This window comes from Saccostrea echinata, unplaced genomic scaffold, assembly GCF_033153115.1.
Source record: "Saccostrea echinata isolate AGI-Se365-2 ecotype Australia unplaced genomic scaffold, CSIRO_AGI_Sech_v1 ptg000046l, whole genome shotgun sequence".
NCBI lineage: Eukaryota > Metazoa > Mollusca > Bivalvia > Ostreida > Ostreidae > Saccostrea > Saccostrea echinata.
This window is the reverse complement of record NW_026889795.1, coordinates 1307554-1333040: the sequence shown is the minus strand read 5'-3', so window position 1 is coordinate 1333040 and position 25487 is coordinate 1307554. Positions and strand designations below refer to the sequence as shown.

Below are 25487 nucleotides of genomic sequence, written 5' to 3'. Positions count from 1 at the left end.
CTGTTCTCTCACCAACTTAAAGCCGAAATGAATTCTGCGAAGTAGAATCAATGGAATTGTCTCTTATATCCTTCACACATTAACATAAAGTGATGAGAGCTGTATAGCAATATCACTATACTATTCTAAGGATGAGCAGCCAGTATATTCATGTTTCAGGTGAGGTGGAATTGAAGGGCGCGGTTTTTACAAGAAGATAAATTAAGTATATGGATAAATTCAATTCTGGATAGTGTTCATTAGCTCGCTTCAAATATTTTTCGCTTTAATACAATGAAATTCATTAATATTGGCGAAGAACACACAGTAATAATGGGAAAGCCGACTCTGAAGAAGCTGCGTGTCTCCAAATGAATTGTTTCTGGAACCGCAGATAGTCATGTATAAATAGATTGAATATCCCTTCGCTTCCATTCCGAGAAATCAGGGGATCAACGTATAACTACGGTTGAGTTTTTTTTTTTATGAATTTATTCATTTGACATCAGATCTGATCAATAGGGACTAAGCTTTAAGAATCTCCAAATAAGGATTCTTTTTTGAAGAAAATGAATGGAACGAACAGATCGGACGTTGTGGACATCCAACCCGTAGAGTACCTGATACCGATCCCGCTGTATTACATCATAGGATCAGGACTTTTGTTTGTCTTTATATTTGGATCCTTTATGAACTTTACAGGTTTGCTTGTTTTTGCCAAAAACAAGAACCTTCGATCTCCAACAAATACATTTATAATCTCCTTGTTGCTTGGCGACTTTGGGATGAGTATTTGTAGTTTTATCTCTATGACTGCCCATTTCAATCGCTTCTTTTTCTGGGGTGACAGCGTCTGTACGTTTGAGGGGTTTTGGATGTACTTCATGGGACTCACCAACATGTACACTCTCATGGGCATCTCCTTCGACCGATACTTTGTCATAGCCAAGCCTCTCCAAGCAAACAAAATCACAACGCGAGTCGCTGTCGTAGCCTGCCTTGCCATCTGGTTTCAAGGGTTCTGTTGGGCAGCGTTTCCATTTTTGGGTTGGGGAAGCTACACATATGAGCCGGCGCGAACTTCCTGTTCTGTGCGATGGGATACGAATGATATAGAATCAGCAAGCTATAATATCTCTATTTTTATATGGAGTTTATTCTTTCCGTTAATGTTGATATTTTATTCCTACTACAACGTTTTTATGACGGTAAGTTTAAAAGATAAAAATAATAAGCATATTGCAAGATAACATTTACTAAAGAATATCATTAAGATTTTTTAGACTATTATTTTCATTTCTATTTATTTTTCTATTAATGACATTTCAAGCATCCGTTGTCCTTATTTATATAGCAATATTCCATTATCACCATTAGTGTTTATCTTACCAAACTACTTCGGCACAAAAGAGTTTGCTCTGAATACAAACAATTTTTAAACCAAGTCAAGCTATTGACAATTAAGTTGATGTTTCAAGAATTTCAACAAACCCATTTAAAGTCAGCTTTTAGCGCATGTTTCGGTCGTTATGAATACAACCTATCGTTGGGTTGTATTTTATCTGATGCATTTGTTAGGCTATTGCTTTTATACTAAATTTTGCTACTCCGTGTACCTCCTCAATACATTAGGCTCAGCGGATGTGACAGGCGACAGGGAATACTTGCCCCTCCTATGTACCTGATCCCACCTCTGGTGTTTTTAGGGGTCCTTGCTTTATATCCTTTTTAGTTTTTGCTTACTGGATTGTGAGATTGATCAATGTTCCTTATCGTCACACACATTAGATAATTTTAGGTTATTTCTGTGGTAAACTAAAGAAAAGCTAGCTTTAATTTTGAGAATTATATTGTTCTTCAGTAATTAGGTTGTAAATCCCACAAAATGAGCATCATTTTTAACCTTTTACACATTTGCAAAACTCACAAAATGGAGCCAGGCATTTTATTGGAAGAATATTCGACGTATTGAACGGCCCTGTGTCTAAGTCGTTTGTATATCTCGTGTTTGATACTTAAAATACGACAGAGACCATACAATTAGAGGGTTTTGTTAATGGTATTTTTCCTTCGTACAGCAGGGATCTAACTGTTCCTAAACAATGCCTACTAAGTTTTGTGGAGAAAATTAGCATTCATTGACAACTTCTCCAATTTACGCCATTTCTCAGCACCAGATTTTTCGGTAAAAATCACGTCCGCATGCCATTTTTAATGAAATATTTCTGTGTTATTGTTTTCTCAATTAATTGAAAAGTTGCTCCCTTAAAAGCACTGGCGGTGACTTTTATTCGCTTTAATCGGAATTGATTCGTAATAACGGCTAATTGTCTGTTTTTGATCGCAACGTTTTGTTAATGCTACAAAAAGATTACAGTAATAAGAATTGTAGGTTTACATGAAATAAATCCATGAAATAGATTTTTGTTATCCCTAGTAGGTCATATATGACAGACAATCAGTCCGTTTAGTCAAGAATAGACATCAGCCGTCGGTAATTAGACTTTGTGCTTTGTTTACGCAGATTGGCAATGCTCTTGCGTTTGTTATTCAAACATTTTTGTTGGCTACGTATTTCATTTTCTATTGGTAAAAGCTATACTCTTTCCTTTTGCTTATGATTTTTAAAAAATAAATTATTATTTGAAAATTTACTATCAAATTAATAAACAACATTAAAAAAAAATATAGCTGTAAAAAGTCTTTTACTTTTAATCGAATACCTCTGTCATTAAAAGTCCAATGTGATAACTTCCTATTTACATTTTATGTGTCTCTCCTACCAAAAACCTGAGGTCTGTATACTGATCTATTATGTTTTAACATTAATCAATGTCAGGTTTGTAAGGACATTTTTACTTGCAAATGGACGGAGATCTGCGCAAGCGGGTGTGGCAATTTGAAAAAGGAAGTCCTCTGTGTTAGCAATATAGATGAGAGATTATTATAGACATAGAACAGCAACAACATCTGTATTAATATTGAACACATAGCTGAATAATGTCCAGAATGAAAATGTGCTCCGTTCATTTCATGTCTCTTAAAAATTGTGATTTGTGGCTCTTAAAAATTGTGATTTGTGGCTCTTGTATCATGATTGAATTGATAGCATTTTTTGGTTTTAGTTTTATGTTTGATAGTTAATATCTAACTTCTGCAAAACGTCCATCACTTGAAAGAGATATAACCAAAAAAGGACGAAAATGGTTTTATTCATGTAGATATTGGCAACTTATCAAAACGTTTTCAATTTATAAATACAACTCCAATTATGTTACAGTAAAACACGCTTATAGCGAAGAGGCTTATGAAGAATTGACGCTTACAGCGAAGTGATTTTCATTCCTTGTGACTTAAAAATATAATATGAACTTAAAGGAATAACGATGAACGTTTATAATAAAGCAAAATCGTCCGTCCATGGCACTTCGTTATAAGAATGTTTAACTGTAATCAATAAGCACTTGCTCTTCACCTTAAAGTATTACCAACAAGAATTACATTACATAAAAGACTAATCAAATATGTGTTGCTCATTTACATTTTCTTTACTAAACAACAGAAATGTTCAGGGTATTAAGAGGGTTCTTCATCCGTTTGTATCTGATTCATCCTCCAAACATTTTAATATCTTATCTTTAACAGAAAAAGGGTGGGCAGTAATGAACTTTCTTTCAGGAAATTAATAATAGAAAAGGAATTACTGAGCACAGACTCGTCTTAAACATTTGTAGTTTAGTGACCTTTCTGTCGCAAAGCAATTTCAATATTTAGGACGGATCCTTACTTTCAAATCATGACTTTCTATTTCCTGAAGTCATATAAGAAAAGTTAAATCCATTAAATGGATGGGATGTTGACGGAGAAAAAAATGCTAGCAAAAAGCATTAAATGGATGGAGAATCTCTCAGGGCAAGATTATCTCTGAGAAGACCTGAGAAGACATTGTAAATACTAAATGATAAATTCTTTTTGGAAATCATCTAAAGATTAAAGCTAGGAAAAGACTTTTTTGAAATAATTGCTTTGCTTCTATTTATAGATTCGACACGTGGCTAGAAGTGGTGTGTGGGACATGAGCAGTAGAATTGCCAGAAGAAATCTTAGGATCGAAAAGAAGATGTTTAGAACAATAGTATACATGTTATGTAAGCGTAATATGAAATATCTACCTTGAAAATACGTGTTTAAGCTTTTAGCACTATTTTACTTGCAGCAGGTGTTAAACAATAGCATTTGTTTAATTTATTTACCTTTGTTGCATGGAAAAGTAATATATATTTTGTTTTCAAATATTAGCGGTACAAAGGTTAAACGCTTCAAACATGTATATGAAACAGGTAATTATGATATATTTAAATGTCTTTATTTATAAACACTTTAACTTAATAAAATTGCTAATTCCTTTAACATTAAACCTGTTTCCTATACTGTTTTTGTCAACATATAATATTTCTGATTGGTTGGGAGGTCATTCATGTACAAGATACATGTATGTAATGTTATCTGCGTGATGTCGGTCAGCTATTCTGAAGCGAATTTGGTCTTTCATTACTCAATGTTCAATTCAAACATTTTTCCTGTTTCCTCAGTCTGACCTATATTTAAGATTTATGAGCACTCCCCTTTATACATTTGTAAAATACACAGAAAGCTTGATATAAATATAGTTTTTCAAACTATCGATTTAAAGAAAAACGAAATGTCTTCTCATGTTGGCCTTGATTAATTTGTTTGAGAATTTTTCTTTTTAAATAAGTTAATTTTTCGTTTCTTAGACACGAAACATTTCCCCCCATAACTATAGATAGTTACTTTCTTAATAATGTAGCAATAACCTTTTTCCGCATTTTGCTATTCTTTTCTGTCGCATTTCGTAAGTCTATAACGTAATTTGACGTTGTTATATTATTACTAGGTCTTCTAAATAATTTAAAAGATAACATATTTTCTCTTCTGTTAGTTTTGTTATAGAATCATATGATCAAATGTTATGTCTGAAAAGTTAAGTTTTTTTAATCTATATAATTCATAACCAAACTTAAATGAAAGTTCCCGGACATCGTTGTCATGCGTACAATAGCAATATGTCCCCTGACTTCGTTCGGGGTGACATAATTAACATCAATTACTTGTTATCGAGAGTCAGAATGTCTTCAATTAAAAAATCTACTAATTGTAGGAAAATAATTAGTACAGTTGATCTTAGGCTTCATAATTAAAAATATGTTTCGGTGACATTATTTCTTACAAAAAGATATTTTAGGCGATGTTAAAAACTGCTGCCTCGGTTCTTTATTCATATGACATGTTTCAAGACCTATTTCAGGTTCCTTCATGGGTTCATGGACTCCTTATTCCGTTGTAAGTTTGTGGGCTATATTTGGTGAAGCCAAAGACATTCCACCGTATTTGATGACAGTTCCTGCTGTAATTGCAAAATCAGCTTGCATCTGGGACCCGATAATCTACGTAGGTACTAACAAGCAGTTCCGCATGGCGTTCTACAATACCATACCATGTTCAAGTCTCGGCAAAATGTTGATCCAGAGGGAGGAACAGAAGGATAGGGACGCAGAGGCCTCGGACGATGAGGACGAGGGAGGAAACAAGGTAGAAAAGGCGCAGGTCAAGAAGACGACTCTAGTGGCGCCAGTTGACGATGAAGCAGGGCAGACGACACAAGTGGAAAACTTCAGTCCGCCAGCAGGACCGTCTGATAATCCATAAAGATCCCAAGTTAGGTGAATGTTTCATCCAAGATGAGGAGCACTTTCTCCTACCTGAAAAGTCTTATTGTCAGACACGGTGAAACACACAAGGTTGAATTTGATGAACGACTTTTGAGAAACAAGGGTAATGTTATATCAATTATGTCCAACATTATCGGATGATGGTACAATCGGCTTTAACTTATCCGATACAATCGTGAAGATTTTGTGCGCTAAATTTGCCTGTTGAAAATAGTAGTATCATAATGCTTATAGCTACATGTACAGTTTATTCAACCTCTTTTTGATTATGGTATAATTTCCTTTGAACATTGATATTTTCTCACACCTCATTCACACATGAGACAGAGAATGAATGTAGAATGTTTAGGCTATTACGTATAGCTTTTTCTAAGCCATCGATTTACATAAAAACATTATAAACATATTAGATTACTAGATTCAAAGAATTGCTTTTTACATGTTTTACACCGCACTGTGTCCAGTTCACCCTATTTAATTTTGTTTATTGATAGAATTTCTGAATAAAGACAAGCTTTCTGATCGATTATATGCATATGTTTTTTTTAATTATTTTTTTTATTTTGTTAATTGCTTGGTGATAAGTTTCAATAAAAATCAATAAAAAAGGGAAAGATGATTTTCCATGTCGTTCAAGATAAAAAAAAAAAAGTCTACATATAGAGGCTAAGCAATCAGACTAAGCTGTAACATACAATAAAATGATTTACAGGTAGGTACTAATGTTCACGTCTTGCTGACAATTGCCTTTATTAGCAATCTAAGACAACAAGGTAAAGCATTCGTTTAAAATTCGTATAAGAACCTTATTATTTTTACTCCTTATTAATGAAAAAAGGTGAAGATAAAGAACAGTGATCGATCTCAGAAATTCTAAAACTATACAAATCTGTGACCAGGGCATAAAACACAGACTCTCGGAAGCTCGGGATCAGGTGCCGAGGAGGAGTAAGCCATCCCCCGTTGATCAGGTAGACGGAAAATTCCTTCGTCAAAGGACAAGATAGGCTAAGACCCATTTTTGGCCCCTGGTTTTGGGTGTCTTTTAGAATGATACAACAGTTTATCAATAAAAACCTGTTGTCACCCCTGCCACAAAGTAAGTATTGGTTCTAATTTATGGGATACACAGAGGTCACAGGAAGGTCGGAAAATATGCCATTTTCCGAATTTTCTCATTTTTATGCAAATTTTCATCGATTTTACAACACATTTTGTTTCAGAAAACATAGAGCACATGCTTGCCTATCTGCCAAATTTATATATTCCATACACTAGCATCAGATGCATCTTATGTATAAAAATCTCAGATAGGCAAGCTTGTTCTCTATGTTTCCCGAAGTGAAAAGTTGACGAAATTCCACCAGAATTGAGGAAATTCGGGAAAATGTCCTACTTCTGCACCCTCTTGTGGCCTTCATGTAAGCTTTGAATCAAAATAAGCGCTGGTTTTAAAACAAGCATCATTTTAAGTTCCTAACTACAAACTAACACAATTTTAACTGTGTTCTGATTTTTACATCAAATAAGGGACCAGATTCGGCCGTTACCATACCTTGTCCTTTAGTATAAAAACAAAGGCCTAACAATAAGTATGAAACACGTCGGCAAAAATACGACCAATGTTAGATTATATTTGTTTACAAAGTCATTATAATGACCATAGAATTTACGTACGTGCTGACTTTAAACGAGGTTATTTAAATTTCTGTAACATCAGCTTATCTGTCAGAAGCCTGTCTCGATTTCAAAAAAAATTAATTGTTAATTGTAATCGGCATGAAATCTTCGTTTTTTTCATTCATCAGTTGCATGCTTCTCTTCAGCTTCTTAAATAATGTTAAACATATCTGAATTGAACAATATCAAAAATTTTGCACATTCAAGTTTAAATGGAATATTAATCTTATTTCATTAGTTTTTGCAAAATAAATATTTTAAGCCCCCCCCCCCCCAAATAGGTATTCGTAAAATAACATAAAATTAAATATTTGATAACCAAAATGAAAGATTCTAATACATGTATTTTTATTTTTATTTTATATATTTAAAGATAGATTCTGAAATTTTCTGTTCTTGTAAAATCTTTTATGATAACATTATGAATTTTTTTTATTACTAAAACATTTTTTTCAAAAACGTGCTTTTTTCAATTTTGATGCCATGGAATGATAGGCTAAAATTAGAAATTGACTTTATTTTCATATCCCAAGACTGACATCTTCAGATCCAAATAATGTCTCGTGAGATTACAATTTGCCTGCTTTACTAACATCCTATTTGCTAAATATTGGTTCAACCGAGGATAGGGGGGTTATATAGAAAACAGGCGTAAAACGTTATTCATGCTTTTCTCTTACTACCTTACATCAAACAGACAAACTGTAAATGATGATTGTCAACAAGGAGTTTAAGTTCTTTAACTTTATGGTTTAGCTAACTATACACCTTTTAGGAAATCTGACCAGGACTGTTGGTTTAAAATAAACTTTAAACATATACATACTTAATTGATTAATTGTATGTTGTTTTACATACCATTTAAGAATTTTTCACTCATGCAGAGAGGTCACTATATAAATAGTGTGATTAATGGCCTAACAATTAGTATGAAAAACTTCAGTCAGCATTTGACTTAATGATAGGTTTTATTTGCTGACAAGGACATTGTGTCGACCATAACACTTGCGAAATGATGACTTCAAACGAGACTGTTGATATCCTTGTTTCATCAACTTATTTTTCAATAGCTTGCCTCGTTTTAGAAATTGTTCATACGCATAGCATGCCCTTGCATATCGAATCAAATGGGAGACAAAAACCCTATATGCAGGTGATAAGGGTATATTGCTACAAAAGTAATAGAAGTTGACAATTGAAAAATTGAAGTAATCGCGTTTATCACAAAGCTTTGTTGTTAGGTTACCGTTAATGTCTTTTCTAATATAATATCAAAATATTCAAAAGATGTGTCAGACTCTGTGGTATCTTGTATTTCAAGCTCACTGGGATATATCGAGTCGTCAAATGAATGGAAGTAACTCTTGTTTATTGATAATACGTCGTCGATTTATATCTAACTGTCGAGTTGAAGGCCACAGCAAGTGTTTTCTTCTTCTCTTGCAGAAGTTTAAATAAATTCTGCTTCATATGAATACAAAAATAAGGGGCGCAATTGGTAACCATGGGATTTCCGACAGATTGTTGGAAGACCTGATCTCCCAAAACTACACAAATATTGTCAAACAGAAACTCAAGCATCTTTTTAATATCAAACTCAGAGTCCTTATGTGTACAATCAGAATGTTTTCAACAAAATAATTTTGCAAATGACCAATGACAAGGTAAGTATATTTACGAGTTCATTTTTTTTAAAGCAGCTATTTATGATGTCAAAAAGCCTGGAATTTAATTTATCGCGTGGAATGGTTGTATAAAGCGTTGAAAAGTCGTACGTTTTTATGTTATTGATTTTGATAAAAATTTGTGAATTCAAATTTTCTAAAAGTTCCTTGGAGTTCTCAAGTATCCGCAACTGATTTACACCACTTCTCAAATACTGTTGTTAACTACTCCTGAAGTTTCTCACTCACTGCTGTAAATATTTCAGTAACATTTACTGAAACCCGCTATTTATCTTTGTAAAGATTTTTATGGAGTTTTGGAATCCAGTATAGGTATGGTAATTCAAATTCATTTTGATTGCATGGAATATTAAAAATATTTAAAACTGACATATGATTTTGAAGAATGTCCTCCTTAAGAAAGGAGCTATAGATATAAGTCGGGTTATCACTTGCAGAACTAAATCCTAATTCCTCTATAATACAATTCAAATAATGAGCCTTACAAACAAAGACAATGTTGTTATTTGCTTTGTAAATGCTTTTTCAATAAATCTGAAAAAAAATATTCAATTTTAATGTTTTACATTTTGATACAGTAAAAAGATAATAAACCCCTGTCAAATGGTCACACCTGTCATGTACCCGTTATCATGATCTAATCAAATTCAAGAAGTTGATTATTGTGTACAGTTTGTACGAGGGTCATTCAATAAGTAATGCAACATACAGTTTATCATAATAAATGTAGATGTATTTAATTTTATTTCTATACAGTTGAATAGTTCTATTAAAGAACTTCTAATCACAGAAAACCCCGAACTTTTTCCTATTGTTCTCGCAGAGGAATTCACTTTTAAAGTAAGAATGGTCATTATACTGAGCTGAATACTGATTAAAAGTCAATTACCTTGCTAAGAAAGGGAGAATGAGGGCGTATGTGAAATCTACGCTTCATTACGAAAATAACTGAGGAACCCATATTAAATATATGATTTTGATATGTGGAAAGACTAGTCTTTCACGCTGTATAGTTTTCAAATAGTTTCGGAAATTTAAAAGTAAAAAAAGTACAATTAAAGATCGCAGTCAAACTGGTCGATCGAAATCTACAGGGGTACAACAAATCGATGCTGTGTGCAACATGATATCTGAAAATTTCAGATTTACATTGATAGATATTGCTAAGACAATTAACATTTCATCGTCACAACAGTTTATAGAGTTCTGACAAATAAAATAAATCTAACAATAATTCTATCAGACGGGTACCTTATTTCCTTACAAATGCCTAAGAGAAAACACACGTTAAATGTGCCAATGTCTATTTAAAAATAAACATTTTCATTAAAAAGAAGATTTGATAAACTTGAGTGATGGAAGTCGTCCTATTATTGCAAAGAGAAGCAAGGGCTCTAAATAGGTTATAATTATTTTCTTTTTTTTCAAGAGGTCCAGTGAAACATATACTTACAACCAAAAGAAGGACTATCGATGGTTACTTTTATGTTACAATTTCACACAGGGAAGTTAAGTAGATTTCCTGCAAAGCAAGGCCATATACAGTCCCTATGGTAATTTTCTGTACCTGAAAACGCTGCTGCAAAAAAGCATAGAGTAAAAAATAAAATTTTGAACAAATAAAAATTATCAGAGCTTAGCCATCCCCCATATTTGCTAGATCTCAGCCATTGTGAGATCGTTTTCTTCCCACATTGCATGAAAACAATCTAAGGAGGACGTTACAATTTAAGGTATGTCATGGAAAGTGCTATTCATCAGTGTCTTTAGGGCATTCCTAAAGATGAGTATGCTGAGGTTTGCCGGTCATGGATACAAAGACTTACGACATGTATAAATGTTAACAGAGAAAGCTTTGAGAGATTGAAAGTATTAACAATCTGCTTTACGTGCATTTCCTATTTTTAGATGACCTTTTGCATTATTTATTGAACAACCCTCGTATGTCTGATCATGATGTTCAGTAGTAAGAAATTGTTTTTCAAGGCTTCAAACTACCAGTCTACGCATCCCCGGGAGTAGGGACGGTGACGGCTACGCATGTGTCCTCCACATGACCTAACAATTTATAAATTTGGGGGAGGATGAGAATTGCTCAATAACGTCAGAGAAACAGAGTGAAATGTTGATGAGTGTTTGTACGACGCAAAAAGATGAAGAAAGTAACAATGGCTACTTGAGTGAATAGAGAAGTTGTATTATAAGAGATCAATTATTACTTCACAAATTTTTTATTATAGATTTTTTAGATCGATCACTGTTCGTCATTATCGCCTTTTTCACAAAAATAAACACGTGAAGGTTGCCTTCATCTGTAACTGGACTGTGACTACAATACAACTGTTTTCTTTATGTATATATCTCGGTCTTACAGACTTTCTGCATGCATTACAATATTTATCACTTCTCATAAACACAGGAAAACAAATACCGATATCTAAATGGTGGAGTTCACTTTCCTATGGACATATACAAAATCTACAGGATAGACATCACACCCAGCGAGGAAGAATTCCCCTTATGCAAATCTCATATGCAAATAGACTAAGGTCGTGCTTATACACAGTATTGATTTCCATCGTATGTAATACTTCTGAGAAATCGGGTATAAAAGTCGGTCAAAGAAACCTTATCAGTTTTTTCCTGAAAATATTGTTTTCTAACTTTGGTTATTTAAGGATGTGAAAATGTTTATACCCTCTTACATAAAATCCCATTCAAAAATTTAAGTGGAAGCAATCAAAGATTTGATCAATTGAAAAAGATTTTACGATAAATTATTTATAAATACAAATAGTTTAATATCGTTAATTTCAGTATATTTATAAGGATTTCTTTTTCTTTTGCTGTATAACATATAAGGAGTATATATGTTTTAAATTGGAGATCACTTAACCTTTCATTTGTTATGTTTACGGTAATAATTGATTAATTAGTATAGCATATCTTATGTTCATATGTAACAAATTGCACATTTCAATCAGGGTTTTAAAATGTGCTTTTAAAGTTTTTTCTTTACTTTATTTCAGTAAAAAAACAAACATTGTTTAGTGTAGTTTAGACAAAAATGATATTTTATGCATTATAGGAGAATAAGAACAAAAAAGGACATGAAGTTGGGACACTTTTAACAATTTATATCTTATTTCACAAGTTTGATCAAACTTCTCTACAATATAACAAGTCCAAATATCGACACTTTACCGTAGACCCAATTTTTCTTATTTTTTTACCTCGGTTAATGAATACATAGCTTATTACAAAGGCTTTTGTCAATAAATCATAGTCAAGTGGGTTCGGCTGAAGGTCAAGTAATTGTTTTCTTGTTCCTAAAGTAAAAATGCAACTTATGTTTAGCAAGTATAACGCTTATTCAGATTAAGGAGCAAAGTTAATATGCTCGAGCACTTTTTCGCGTATGTGTTTTTTATTTGAAAACACATGCAAGATTGAAACTAGTTTTTCAACATTTTTTTAAAATTGTTTGTTTACGTTTAAAAATATATCCATATCAAGCAAAGGTAATTTTTCCTCAGGTTTTTCTGAGAAAAATATATATTATACACTTTCAAAAAGGCATCTTCGGTATGAAAAATAATTACCCATATTTTACAGTAAATCAACAAAAGTTTCTCAACTGGATAATGAACCATTCTTGTTGTGCGCCATGCTTAAACAAGTGAGTGGAATAAAATCCCCTTTAAAAGGGATACATCTCAGATAGGAATGCAGTATCAAACAACGACTAAGGACCATTTGGTAAAATCCAAATAATAAATGTCACTTGCCAGAAATACGAACACCATTTGAATATCAAAAAACATCGAATTTGCAAGCAAGGATTCTATAGACTACAGATTTGCAAAATTTTTATGAAGCAATATTAACGATTCATTGTGTATTTAATTTATTTGTAAGTAGGTTGTCTGGCTTTTGAATTTTTTAAAACAGATTTTTGCTATACACTCTAATGTTTAATTTTGATTCACTAGTGTGGCCTTGCCCTTACCCCTGGGATCATGATTTGAACAAACTTGAATCTTCACTACCAAAGGATTCTTCTCTATAAATATGACTAATAATGGCTTTGCTATTCTTGAGGAAAAAAAAGTGTGAAAGATATTTCCTACAAATTCTAATATTAAACTTTGATAATCTGTTGTGCCCCCCCTACCCCCCCCCCTCCACCGGGGGGGGGGGGGGTGGGTATCATGATTTGAACAAATTTAAATTAAAAATATGTGATGAAGTTACAAATAAGTTTCATCTTTTCTGGCCTAGAGGTTCTTTTTTAAAAGATGCCATAAAACTTTCACGAATCATTGAAAGAGGGCACGGCACTTCCTGTGAGCAAACTTAAATCCAGTCTTTACCAAAGGATGCTTTGTGGCATGTTTGGTTGAATTTGACTAAATGGTTTTGGAGAAGAAGTCGAAATTGTGAAAACTTTACAGAACGCTACAAACGACAGAAAGAAGGAGTGGAGCTGACAGCCACTGTTGGAAAGGGGCAGACGGACGCCGGATACTTTGGCTCAATTGAGCTTAAAATGATGCCTTTTGATACCTTAGACATATGCTTCTGCAATAAAAGTGAAACTCGGAAATTTCGTACCTTGTAATTGGTTATCAACAAAGTTACTTTTTTATAAATCACTCTTATTCTACATATAAGTACAGTGAAATTGGTATTCAAAGGATGTTGGAGTATCTCATTGACAACATTTATGTGGTCTTCGGAGACCATGTCCTCTAACAAATGTTGGAATACTGATAAGCACTAATTGTGCTGCTATATTTTTTATAGTCCTATGAACCAGAATTTATTCAAACACTTCTACATGAGAAGAAGAAAATACTTACTTTGGTCCTCAACTCGACATTCAGATATATCAGTTAAAAATAGTTACATGTATCATCTTATGTCGATTCGATATTTCCCAGTGAACTTGAAATAAAAGACAGTACAGGGTATGTCACATCTGTTTCATATTTAGATGTTTAACTGACAATAGACGATAAAGGCCAACTAACAATAAATTGTATGACAAACTAGATAACTTCAGCATTTCAATCGTCAACTTTCCCTATTTATATAGTAATATTCCTCTATCACCTGCATATAGTGTTAACGTCTTCCAACTTGTTCGATTCTCAAGAGCATGCTCTGAATAGGGTCAATTTTTAAACCCAGGTAAGCTACTAACAGATAAGTTGATGTTACAGGAATTTCAACAACTTCATTTAAAGTAAGCATTTCGTAAATTCTATGGTCCTTATACATGTACTGACCTTATAAGCAAATATAACATATATTGAATTAGGTTGTGTTTTGGATGCCATGTTTCATACCAAATGTTAAGCCTTTGTTTTCAAATAAAATTTGATTATGGAATGTTCCATCTACTTATTCAATACATATGGCTCACGGCGGTCAGCAGTGGATGCTTACTCCTCTTTAGCACATGATCTCACCTCTGGAATTTCCAGGGGTCTGTATGTATGCTTTAGTTCACACTTTGTATTGTCTGTAGATTCCTTCACCGTTTGTTATCTTCACTTTTTTTATCTGAGAGAGCATCAAGTAGTAATTCATGTTTACGAAAAATAACGTGCAAAAAACTTACAGGTGCTACCACAGGTGTTCAGCAGTTACATATTAAAATAAATATTTACGGCATAATATTGTAAGACTATTCTCAGAATGTGTTTATGAGACTTAAGATACAAAATATTAGAAGGTACACATTGTTGACGAAGCATATCTATGAAATAAAATCATAAATAGATATAAGCTAATATTAAATTCAGAATTCAACAGGAAATTATAATTTAAAAGCTTGTTTTCAGATTTATGAGATGTAGACATGAAAACATAAGTACTTCTTCAGCAATTTGTACATTTTCACCAATTTATGAAATATATGATCTAACGAACAGTATTTAATTAAGATCAAAAGTCCAATATATATCAGGAGCTGAGCAAGGTGGGATCAGGTGCCATAAAAAAAGTTGCACCTGAAAAATTAAAGACTTTTTGCCTCTCACTTCCATATAATTAAAAAAAATATTCTATAATAACACTCAAACAAAAGATCTATTATCAACTCCGTCTCATGCACAATATTTAGCTATTAGTTGGAATTATTATTCAAGGTACTTATGAAATAAAAAATGTTTTTATTACACCTATGGACCGTTCACGGCAGCTCAGTCGGTAGAGCGCTCGCTCCGTGATCGGGAGGTCGTGAGTTCGAATCTCGGCCGCGACTGACCTAAGTCTATAAAAATTGGGTAACAACTGTTCCTTCGCCATACGCTCCGCACTTTGAAGTGAAAGTTGCTGGTCCTTCGGATGAGACCTTAAAAACCGAGGCCCCGTGTCACTGCAGGCGTTGGCACGATAAAGACCCCTCACTGCTCAATGGCCCTGAGTGCCGAGTAAAGGTCAAAATTTGACGCCCTTCACGGGAATATGGTGACGTCTCTATCTGAGTGAAAAATTCTCGAATGGGACGTAAAACAACATTCAGTCAATCAATCAATATTACACTTATCGAGAGCTACTTTCCGGAATATAGGTACATTAATACATGTATGATAAAATGGTCAAATGTCATTACTATTTGGGGTTGGGAGTGTTTTCGGTAAAACAATGAAAATTTTATTGGAATTGAATAATAAATAATATCTTTTTTAAAAAAAAAATATTTGTATTCATTGTTAATATTAAATGGACAATATAAACCACCATGTTTTCTTCGCATTAGCGAAAGTCAATGTGCTGACATGTTAAAACAGAATGTACTATGCTAATAGTGTCTTTTTTCTGTGATTCATTATCATGACAATGCAGTTTATGTACAAAATGCTTATGTCATTCTTTTTTGTTAATTTGATTTCCAAAAAACTTTCTTGTTGATACTGACAAGCTCGTTTTCAGATTTATGAGATGTAGACATGAAGACATGAGTATCTATTCCGATGCTCTTCTTCAGCAATTTGTCAATTTTTGCCAAATAATAAAACATGTTCCACCTCAAAAATATATAATTAACTTGTTAGCAAATACAACCTATCATTGGGTCGTATTTTATTTTGACTGATATATCATATCTATTGTTGGGGCTTTGTTTTTATACTAAATTTGACTACAGATTAATCCGTCTAGCTGAGCAATACAAAGGGCTCCGATAGACAGGGGATGCTTACTCCTTTTGGGCACCTGATCCCACCTCGGGAATTTCCAGGGTCCACGTTTAATGCCCTGTTCACATATGTCATTTGTTGGTATTATTTACAACGATCACAGTTATCTTCTCCAATTTCAAAGACCTTATAAGAAGCTCCAACCAAGTCAATATATGGTCGCTATAGCGTTCAGAACCTCTTGTTGAAATGAACAAACGTAATGTTTCATGCGCATAATAATGAAGTTAATCATGTGATAATAATGCTCAATTCAGAGTTCTCCCATATGTTTTCCTACTGATCTACTAATATACAGTGCAGATAGAAAAAAAATCCTGTTCTCACGTAGGAAGTCAAAGACTTTTCCAATTACGAGCACTGCTTCAACCTTTGTGTAATCTTTCCGTACTCAACGAAATCAAACCTGTAACATCCTCGGAGTCTTGTAATGACCTGATGACCTAATCAATATCTTTCTTAAATAGTGCGTAATCGGTAGGCGATTGTAATTACTTACTGCATGGATATTTTATTGATAATGAATCTACATTTGCTAAAGGAGAGTCTATTGGGGTGGCATTTGCTGATACCGACTGGGAACATATTAATATGACTTTTAATATGTTACCAGTTTTTTCATTATCGAATGATTTCCAACTGATAATAATCATATATCATTTACAACTGAAATTTACCCCAAAAAAACCCAAGATAAACCATTTTACTTCAACTAAATCGTATTCCGGGAGATAAGGTCAGCACTAAACAAATTGGCATGGCATTCTTTCTTTCTTAGGTTGATTCGGGTCACATAATGGGTTTAGTCATAAACATTTATAAAACAATGTACATGTGTAAAAGGATTTATCACTGTCTTCAAATAAATTCGTGTAAAAGTTTTTTTCTCAAAATATTCCACATGTAACTTGTATTTAGCAGTATCAATAAATAATGAATCATCTACCACGTGAAAGTCAATGGCAAAAGTTCAATCTGTAGCACGTAGGTTACAATTGATATATAATAATGTGGATAGAGCATTGTTTTTGAGATAATATATAAGACTTAAAATATTTTAAGCATTTGTGTCGGGTGTCGATAGGCAAGAGGTGTGAACAGAAATATTTCATACACATACATACATATAAATATAATGTTTGTATGCGGTCCGGTGTAATGGTCATCTGTAATGTGGAGAAATATGAAGCAAGAAGGACTAATTTCAAAGGCAATCTGAGATGAGTGTGATAGAGGTCAGCGCTAAACTAAGATAAGAGAGTCCAAGGTTAGAGCTAAACTATGAGCAGAAACAGGAGAGTATATCTTGTTTAGTGGAATTTCAGATCCCCACCTTACAGAAGGATAGGAACCAAGCGTACAGTCCCATGTAACAAACAAATTCTTTGTAAAATGTGCTTCGATGGAATGAATTCGTTGCGAGTCTACAATTAAGTGTTAGTAGCGGCTGTAATGAAGACAAAAGTCAACAGCTTATTACTTTGCACTGGTAGGTCTTTAGGTATGCCGTTGAGTCATTAGACCAAATTTTTCCGACCAATATACTGAGAAAGTTTTGATTAAAAGTTTTCTCAATATATACATACTCTATGTTCAAAAAGTAAAAGACTGAATAGTTTTCTCAATAGATACATACTCTATGGTCAAAAAGTAAAAGATTGAATAGTTTTCTCAATATATACATACTCTATATGGTCAAAAAGTAGAAGATTAAAAAGTTGTTTCAATATATACGTACTCTATGGTCAAAAAGTAAACCTAAGGATAACCTGCTTTTTCTACTATTCTCAAATGTCCAAACAAAATCTTAAGAATCCCCATTTCAATACACATAAAACTAAATACAGATGTTAATTGTGACTTTTAAAGGAAGTATGTATGTTTTACAAAATTTTCTTATTTAAATTACAGTTGCTTGAGTAAATATTATTTGAACTTTAAAATTCCTTTAATAAAACATTAATAAAACGATAAAACGTAAAATACATACCAGTTAGTTAGCAATACTTTTGACAGAGAGGTATATACAAATTTTGATTTTCAACTCTGACAAGAAAGCAATTGTGATTGACACTGCATTAAGTATCCTGCCTATTATCGCGCCCTTTTAGAGTTATAGAAGAGGTTTTTACGTGAAGGTTCTACATGGACGCATTAAACACACCCGATCTGGATTGGCTTCCGATTCCAAGACTTTACATTAATGTCGCCACGCAATTCTTAGTGAATAAAATCAGATAAAATCTTCTCTCACCTACAGATTTACCATTATCGTTTACCAATCGTCAACAAATCACCATGCAGCACAACACAGCTCTGAATGTATCCAATGTTTCTGTAGAAGTCGCTGAAACACCTAAATATTTGATACCAGTACCACTGTACTATACCATAGGAACGGGACTTTTGTTCGTTGTTATGATTGGTCCATTTATGAGCATCACCAGTTTAGTAGTTTTCGCTAAAAACAAGCACCTGCAATCTCCAACTAATATTTTTGTCATTTCTCTTCTCGTGGGAGACGCTGGGATGAGTTGTGGCGCGTTTATATCAATGACAGCGAACTTTAATCGTTACTACTTTTGGGGCGACAACGTATGTACTTTTGAGGGATTTTGGTTATACTTGATGGGACTTACAAATTTGTATACACACGCTGGCATTGCCTACGATAGATATATCATGATTGCCAAGCCTCTTCAAGCTAACAAAATTACAATGAGACTGGCGGTGGTGGTTGTGCTAGTGATTTGGTTTCAAGGCTTTTGTTGGGCGGCATTTCCCTTTTTCGGATGGGGAAAAATCACGTATGAGCCTGCGCGAACATCTTGTGCCGTAGAATGGGACTCTAAAGAATTGGGATCGGCTAGTTACAACATAGCTATTACGATTTGGAGTTTATTGATACCTTTAGCTGTCATCTTTTTCTCTTACTACAGAGTCATGATGACGGTGAGTACAATTTATTTTTGTGTTATATTTTCAGAAATATTATTTAAATTTGAACAGATCAACAATAGTCCTTAAATGATTTAAAAGTAATTTAATTTTCACTTTGTATTTCATCATGGGCAAGATTATTAATCTATAGCAGTGAATTTACTATTCTAGTCGGCATAATCAGGGGATATTTATATACAATCTGTTCAATGCACTCTAAAAATGCTTCATTATTTCTCTGAAAATTAGATTTAAAATGTATCTTCATTTCAGTTATTTTCAAATTCAAAGATTTTAATGATGACCGAGCAGCTGCTTTATGTACATCAAAAACAGAGGAAATTAATAGCTATTCTCTGTAACCACTTAAACTTCTTTGCCACGCATGGTCACCGATTTTGATGAAACTTTGCCCTTTATTACAACTTGACACCAGAAACGTATATCAGATAAAATTTCGTTGCTATGTGTCTTGGTTGCCATGGTAACAGCCAGAAAATTTGGAAAAATTGAGATTTTCAGCTACTTTGAATCTTTCTTAAGCCTTAATAAAGACTGAGAATAACAAACAAACCATTCTCACAAAAACTTGACACCTTGTTGCCACTTATGCTATAAAGAAACTATTTAGAATTTATCTCTAAGTAAGTGGTAACCATGGGTACATTTGGAATACATTTTAGATGCTGAAAAATGCTCAATGTTCACTAATGAAAGGTGTTACATGATCAAACTCAATCAAAAACCTAAGAAAAACAATAAAAATATTTGACCTTGAGTAATTAGGAATTGGCAATATTATTCTGTTATTATTAAAACCATGGCAACCATTACCAACCTATAGGAAAAATCATATTTTGTCCTTGGTATATGTAACAAGGATCTTTTGTCTATTATTTGCTTGCATTTCATCCTATAATTGTTTTTATTCTTAAGTGTATGACTCTATAAAATTAAATGAACAAAATTATTAATTTTGAATACTTCGTATGTAATAGTTGATTTACCAAACATGTTTATCATGCATTTAAGACATCGGGCCTTCATCTTTCAGAAACAGTCATTGCCACTTGTTTGCTTTGCTGCGAACGTTAACTGTGGGACTCTGAACATGTTGATAAATACCATTTTTCAAACTTTAGGACATGTTGCTATGGTAACCATGACACGTAGCAACCAATTTTGCGTGATTTGAGTTTACAGCATCAAAGACTTTTATAATAGAGAGTTTGGAGAAATTCTGAGACTATGCGTGCCACATAAAAGTTCAAGTCATTACAGAGAATGGCTCTTAAATGCATGTAAAATAAGCGCACTTGTGAAGTGAATATTTTGTAACTGGTTTAAAGTGAATTTGTTTTTACCGTTACAATTATTTCAACATATTTTTTATCGCAAAAAGGAGAAAATATGTTGTTATGGCAAAGAATACATAAAGTTAAATAAAACTAATCCTAGCCCTACCTTTTCAAAATATCATAGACTCGGTAAAGTCGCCAATCTCAGGCAGTCAAGTAATGTTGATTTTATAAAAAGTCCTCCCTCCCACAACTATTATACATACAGATCAGAAAACTAATGGTTTAATTGTGTATGGCTGTATCATAAACACTTCTTAATGTTCAAAATATTGATTAAACTTCATTTGACCTTGTTCAGTGTCAAAGGAAAGGATTCATTTCTCGATGACATTTGGCAAATACAAATACAATGTCTTTTTCTTATCATTTTTCCACTATTGAAAAAAAAAATTGCAGAATAGGAGGTATACATAATGTGGATATTGTTTTGATAGTTTTATACAGGTATTTTGCAAAAGTGTATAGTGATTTCTCGAAATGACAAAAAAAAAATCCTCACTAATACGAAATATCAATTTATAATTATTAGATTAATTCACCAAACTTTCATTCTTGAACATATTGGTGAAATGAAATGTAATATAAGTTGATGAAATAGAGAATATTCCATACTAAAATCCTTATCATGTCAATCAGCCCAAGTGGCCCCGTATTATTTGACTTGTGATATACAGATTGTAGAATTTATTTATTTATCATATATTTGAAATAAGTTGATACGGAAATTCATATATTTTATTTTTGGATTTCAAAGTCATTCAAGATTTTTGGTGCATATACATACTATTTTAAAAGTAAATAGAGTAAGTTTGAGTGATTATAACTTATTAAGTCAACAAAATGTTTAGTACGCGTAAATTGTAATGTATATACAATGTATATTTCAATAAAATGGAGCTAATTTACTTTTTAAAAATGTTCCAAGATTTATGCCTCAATACCCTATCTACTCTGAGATTATGGCATAGCCCCCATCTGAGAATATGGTATAGTCCCTCTCTGAGGTTATGGTATAACCCCCCCCCCCTTTTTTTAACAAAAAAGTAAATAGGGTTTTTTTTCTTGTGTCTTGCCGGCTGTGAATGAATTCCACAAACCTTCACTTGAAATGCATTTCTTTATAATATATAGCATTAGGTTTTTCAATGGGAGATGGTGTCTAAACTTTTTTTCTGATTTCACACACATTCAATTTTCACTGACATCTGACATTGGATAGACATTAAACAATCGTATTTTTCCTGACAACTGTGATTAAAGTTCAGAAGCAAAAATATTCACTGACAGAAAGAATGGTCAAAAAATTCTAAACCTTTTCTCAGCTCTGTTTGTATACATTATGTAATTTAAAATGAAAATAAACAAATATCTGTATATTAGCCCTCCTTGGCTTAACAATTCCAATATTTCCATGATCTTCAGAGACGCGTTACAGATAAACAAAATACTCTGAAACGTTACAGATAATCATATATAATAACTTTATATCGCCATTGGAAAATCTACTTAACACAGAAACCTCATGGCATTGAAATCTTATTTACTGCATTCTTATCCAGTAGTCACGAAATAGGTATATTTTTTTGGGGGGGTGGGGGGGTGTTATACTTGCACTATATTATATATATATATATATATATATATATATATATATATCTCAACAAAATGAAATATGATAATTTTCATATTTTTTTAAATTGCTTAATGTATTCAGATCAATTTCTTTTAACCTTCAGCGAGTGTATATTTCATTACTTTACTGCAATTCATTATCTTCGTTTGATAACATGAAATGAAGAGAAATGTGATTATAATGCTCTTCAATGAATTTGTCTACATTAATCAATAGTCACGAAAATAACCTAGCGATATTCATCAAAAGTAATCATAGAGATTTCCTCCGTTCCCAGAATTCGTGACAATTCTTAATATAAATGTTCCAACAGAAATCATAAAGAATTTTGAAGAAAAAAAAAGAGGAATTTGCTTCATACTGTATAATTGTCATGATGTTATTTTCAAGAAGATGGGCGACCAAGGCGAGCGAAGTGCCTATAGTGTAACAAACATGAAGGTGAAAAATTAAATCTCAATTATAACAAAATTTTCTTTGATATTTCATCTAACATTAAAATATACTTTATGTAAAACCTCCACAATTTCCAAAAATCTCACAAAGATTGAAATTATTTGCTTTTGAAATAGATACACACACTAAACAGGGCAAAAAGGATCATTTTCTCATACTATAACATAATTTTTCGATATGAGTGGGTCTTCGCTCCATTTTTTTGAAAGTTAATCATCAAAGTTTGCGTATAAATATACATATTTTGGTTAACAAAAACATGGAGCAAAGACCCACTATATCTTAAAATTACACTATTATGACAAATATTAGCATCTTTCCGAGAAATACTTGAAGTCCCTTTAGTCAAGGGTCATATCAAAAACATGATTTTTTAAAAATGTCACTATTTATCAGGAGCAGTGTAGCGTAGTGGTTAGAGCGTAAGTTTCAAACGAAAATTATACTCAGGATTTTTATTTCTAGGGTTCGAACCCCACGAATACCACATTATTATTTTTAATAACAAATTAATTTCTGCTGGGAAAATTTTCCTCAGAATAGTGTTGTTTATCATAATTTCATAAATTTCAATAAAGAGAACTTTACTCTAAATACTTAATTCACAAACTGAATATGATTTTTACATATCTGAAGCTACATGTATAGGCATTCTCCACGCCTTGTTCACCGATCTCCTTTAAGGGTACATGTAGGGAGTAAAAAAAATTCAATAGCCAGTTTTTATATTGTATTTACTGCCACCCAAAAATTTCATAAATTTACAGCGCAACACAATATTAATGAGTATCTCATGAAAATACTTTTCTTTTATTCAGTTTTATTATCTGTTATGACCAATACATAATGGTTGATCTCGTATGTAGTTCTACATGTTCTAATATTACAGCAATACGTATACATTGAACACTTTAGCTACAAGATGTCTTTTTGAGTATTGCTAATTTCCATGTAAAACTTTTCTTTATTGAAAAAAAAAATAATATCTGAAATTATTAATGCATCAGAATTAAACAAACAATTAAAATCAGAGTTGACAAAAGCGTTCACACTGATATGTACATCTAAACAATGTACTTGATTGATTGATTGATTGTTGTTTTACGTCCCGTTCGAGAATTTTTCACTCATATAGCGACGTCACCATATACCGGTGAAGGGCTTCAAATTTAGTCCTTTACTTGGCACTTAGGGCCATTGAGCAGTGAGGTATCTTTATCGTGCCAACGCCTGTCGTGACGCGGGGCCTAGTTTATTAAGGTCTCATCCAAAGGACCCGGGACTTTCACTTCGAAATGCCGAGCGCTTGGCGAAGTAACAGTTGATACCTATTTTTTATCGACTTAGGTCAGTCGCGGCCGGGGCTCGAACCCACGACCTTCCGATCACGGAGCGAGCGCTCTACTAAATGAGCTACCCTGACCGTCTACATGTACTTGATAATGACAAAAGAACAGACGCGATATATATCATCAGTGCTTTTAAGAGAATGTTAAAAATGTAAGTCTTTATAGTGGTAATCACTGATTTTATTGTTGTAGATAAGACACATCGCCAGGAATAGTATTTGGGACATGAACAGTAGGGTTGCTCGGAAAAATCTCAGGACCGAGAGGAAAATGTTTAAAACAATAGCATATATGTTAGGTAAGTCGAACATTGTCTGAAAAAATGTATGAATGATTTTAATTAGTGATACTCCTTTTTAACTGCTCGCTTTTTTTTATTCTTCAGCTGCTGTAACATAAACATACGTGAAGATATAAATCATAATCGAACAACTTGTTTTTTTTTCAGTTTATTTTATTTAATGATGATGATGATGATGTTATATTTATTTCAGCATCGTATATTTGGTCCTGGACTCCATACACTGTGGTCAGTGTGTGGGCTATTATTGGAGAGTCCAGGGACATTCCCACCTACATTATCACCATCCCAGCCATAGTAGCCAAGTCTTCTTCTATCTGGGACCCTCTCATTTACCTCTGGACCAACAAACAATTCCGGATGTCCTTCTACAGCACCATACCGTGTGCAGACCTCGGGAGAACAATGATAGAACGAGAGGAGAAGAAAAACAAACAATCAGAAAATTCAGACCCTGAGGAACCGGAAGTGCGTCAGAAAGAAGAGCAGCCGAAGCCCAAGTTGCAGACTCAGGTAGTGCCGATTGACAACGCTCTCTCAGAAAATGGTCAGCAAACAGACGTATGTGCAGATATTCAAGTCCCTGTCCCAAGTATACTCAAACCGGGCCCCTCCCAGCCTAATGATGATAGGTGACATAATGAACCAAAAAAGTGGCGGCACACGTAGAGCACTTCGACATAAGCATTAAAATATCTATATCTTTAATTATACAAACAGTTGGAGAAAACATACCTTTTTTTTAAATCTCCGTGTCCTTTCATAAGTGGTACAAAGAAAAAAAATTGACAAGCTTGAAATTTGAGCTATGTATCTGTTATTTAACAAAATTCATGTATTGTATAATTGCATTAAAAGATAAACAGAAATATAATCTGATCTGATATTCTAAAATGCAAAATCCGGTTTATTATGAACTTTTAAATGACTTGTGTTTCTGTAAAGCTGTATTTTGTGGCACAGATTTGTGTATTTTTCTGTGTTGTGTTTAAAAGGAAAGAAAAACATGTTATAATTTCAAAAAAATCGATGAAATTAATCTTCTCTATTTTTTATAGCACAGAAATGCACACAGATGTTCAAAGCTTAACATACTTTTCTTACTTTTCCCAAATTACTTATTAACCTATTTTGAATTGATT

At 33.0% G+C, this 25487-nt stretch overlaps 2 protein-coding genes across 2 annotated transcripts; both read left to right on the top strand.

The window, feature by feature from the left end:
* The first annotated feature begins 522 nt into the window (after window positions 1-522).
* On the top strand, window positions 523-5911 carry LOC133202102 (visual pigment-like receptor peropsin). Its single transcript, XM_061337885.1, has 3 exons — window positions 523-1187; window positions 4022-4127; window positions 5309-5911. Exons 1-3 carry the CDS (start codon window positions 549-551, stop codon window positions 5707-5709), a joined length of 1146 nt encoding a protein of 381 aa, XP_061193869.1. The 5' UTR covers window positions 523-548; the 3' UTR covers window positions 5710-5911.
* A 12692-nt stretch (window positions 5912-18603) lies between these two features.
* LOC133201930 (rhodopsin-like) lies at window positions 18604-24981 on the top strand. The gene is made up of 3 exons (XM_061337719.1): window positions 18604-19257; window positions 24237-24342; window positions 24539-24981. Exons 1-3 carry the CDS (start codon window positions 18604-18606, stop codon window positions 24979-24981), a joined length of 1203 nt encoding a protein of 400 aa, XP_061193703.1.
* The last annotated feature ends 506 nt before the right edge of the window (window positions 24982-25487 follow it).

Bases quoted from the DNA above. Each gene is read 5' to 3' on its own strand.
- LOC133201930 (XM_061337719.1), top strand. From the start codon at position 18,604: ATGCAGCACAACACAGCTCTGAATGTATCCAATGTTTCTGTAGAAGTC. The intron at 19,258-24,236 runs GTGAGTACAATT...TTATTGTTGTAG, and splicing joins ACTACAGAGTCATGATGACG to ATAAGACACATCGCCAGGAA. The intron at 24,343-24,538 runs GTAAGTCGAACA...TATTTATTTCAG, and splicing joins AACAATAGCATATATGTTAG to CATCGTATATTTGGTCCTGG.
- LOC133202102 (XM_061337885.1), top strand. From the start codon at position 549: ATGAATGGAACGAACAGATCGGACGTTGTGGACATCCAACCCGTAGAG. The intron at 1,188-4,021 runs GTAAGTTTAAAA...TTCTATTTATAG, and splicing joins ACTACAACGTTTTTATGACG to ATTCGACACGTGGCTAGAAG. The intron at 4,128-5,308 runs GTAAGCGTAATA...GACCTATTTCAG, and splicing joins AACAATAGTATACATGTTAT to GTTCCTTCATGGGTTCATGG.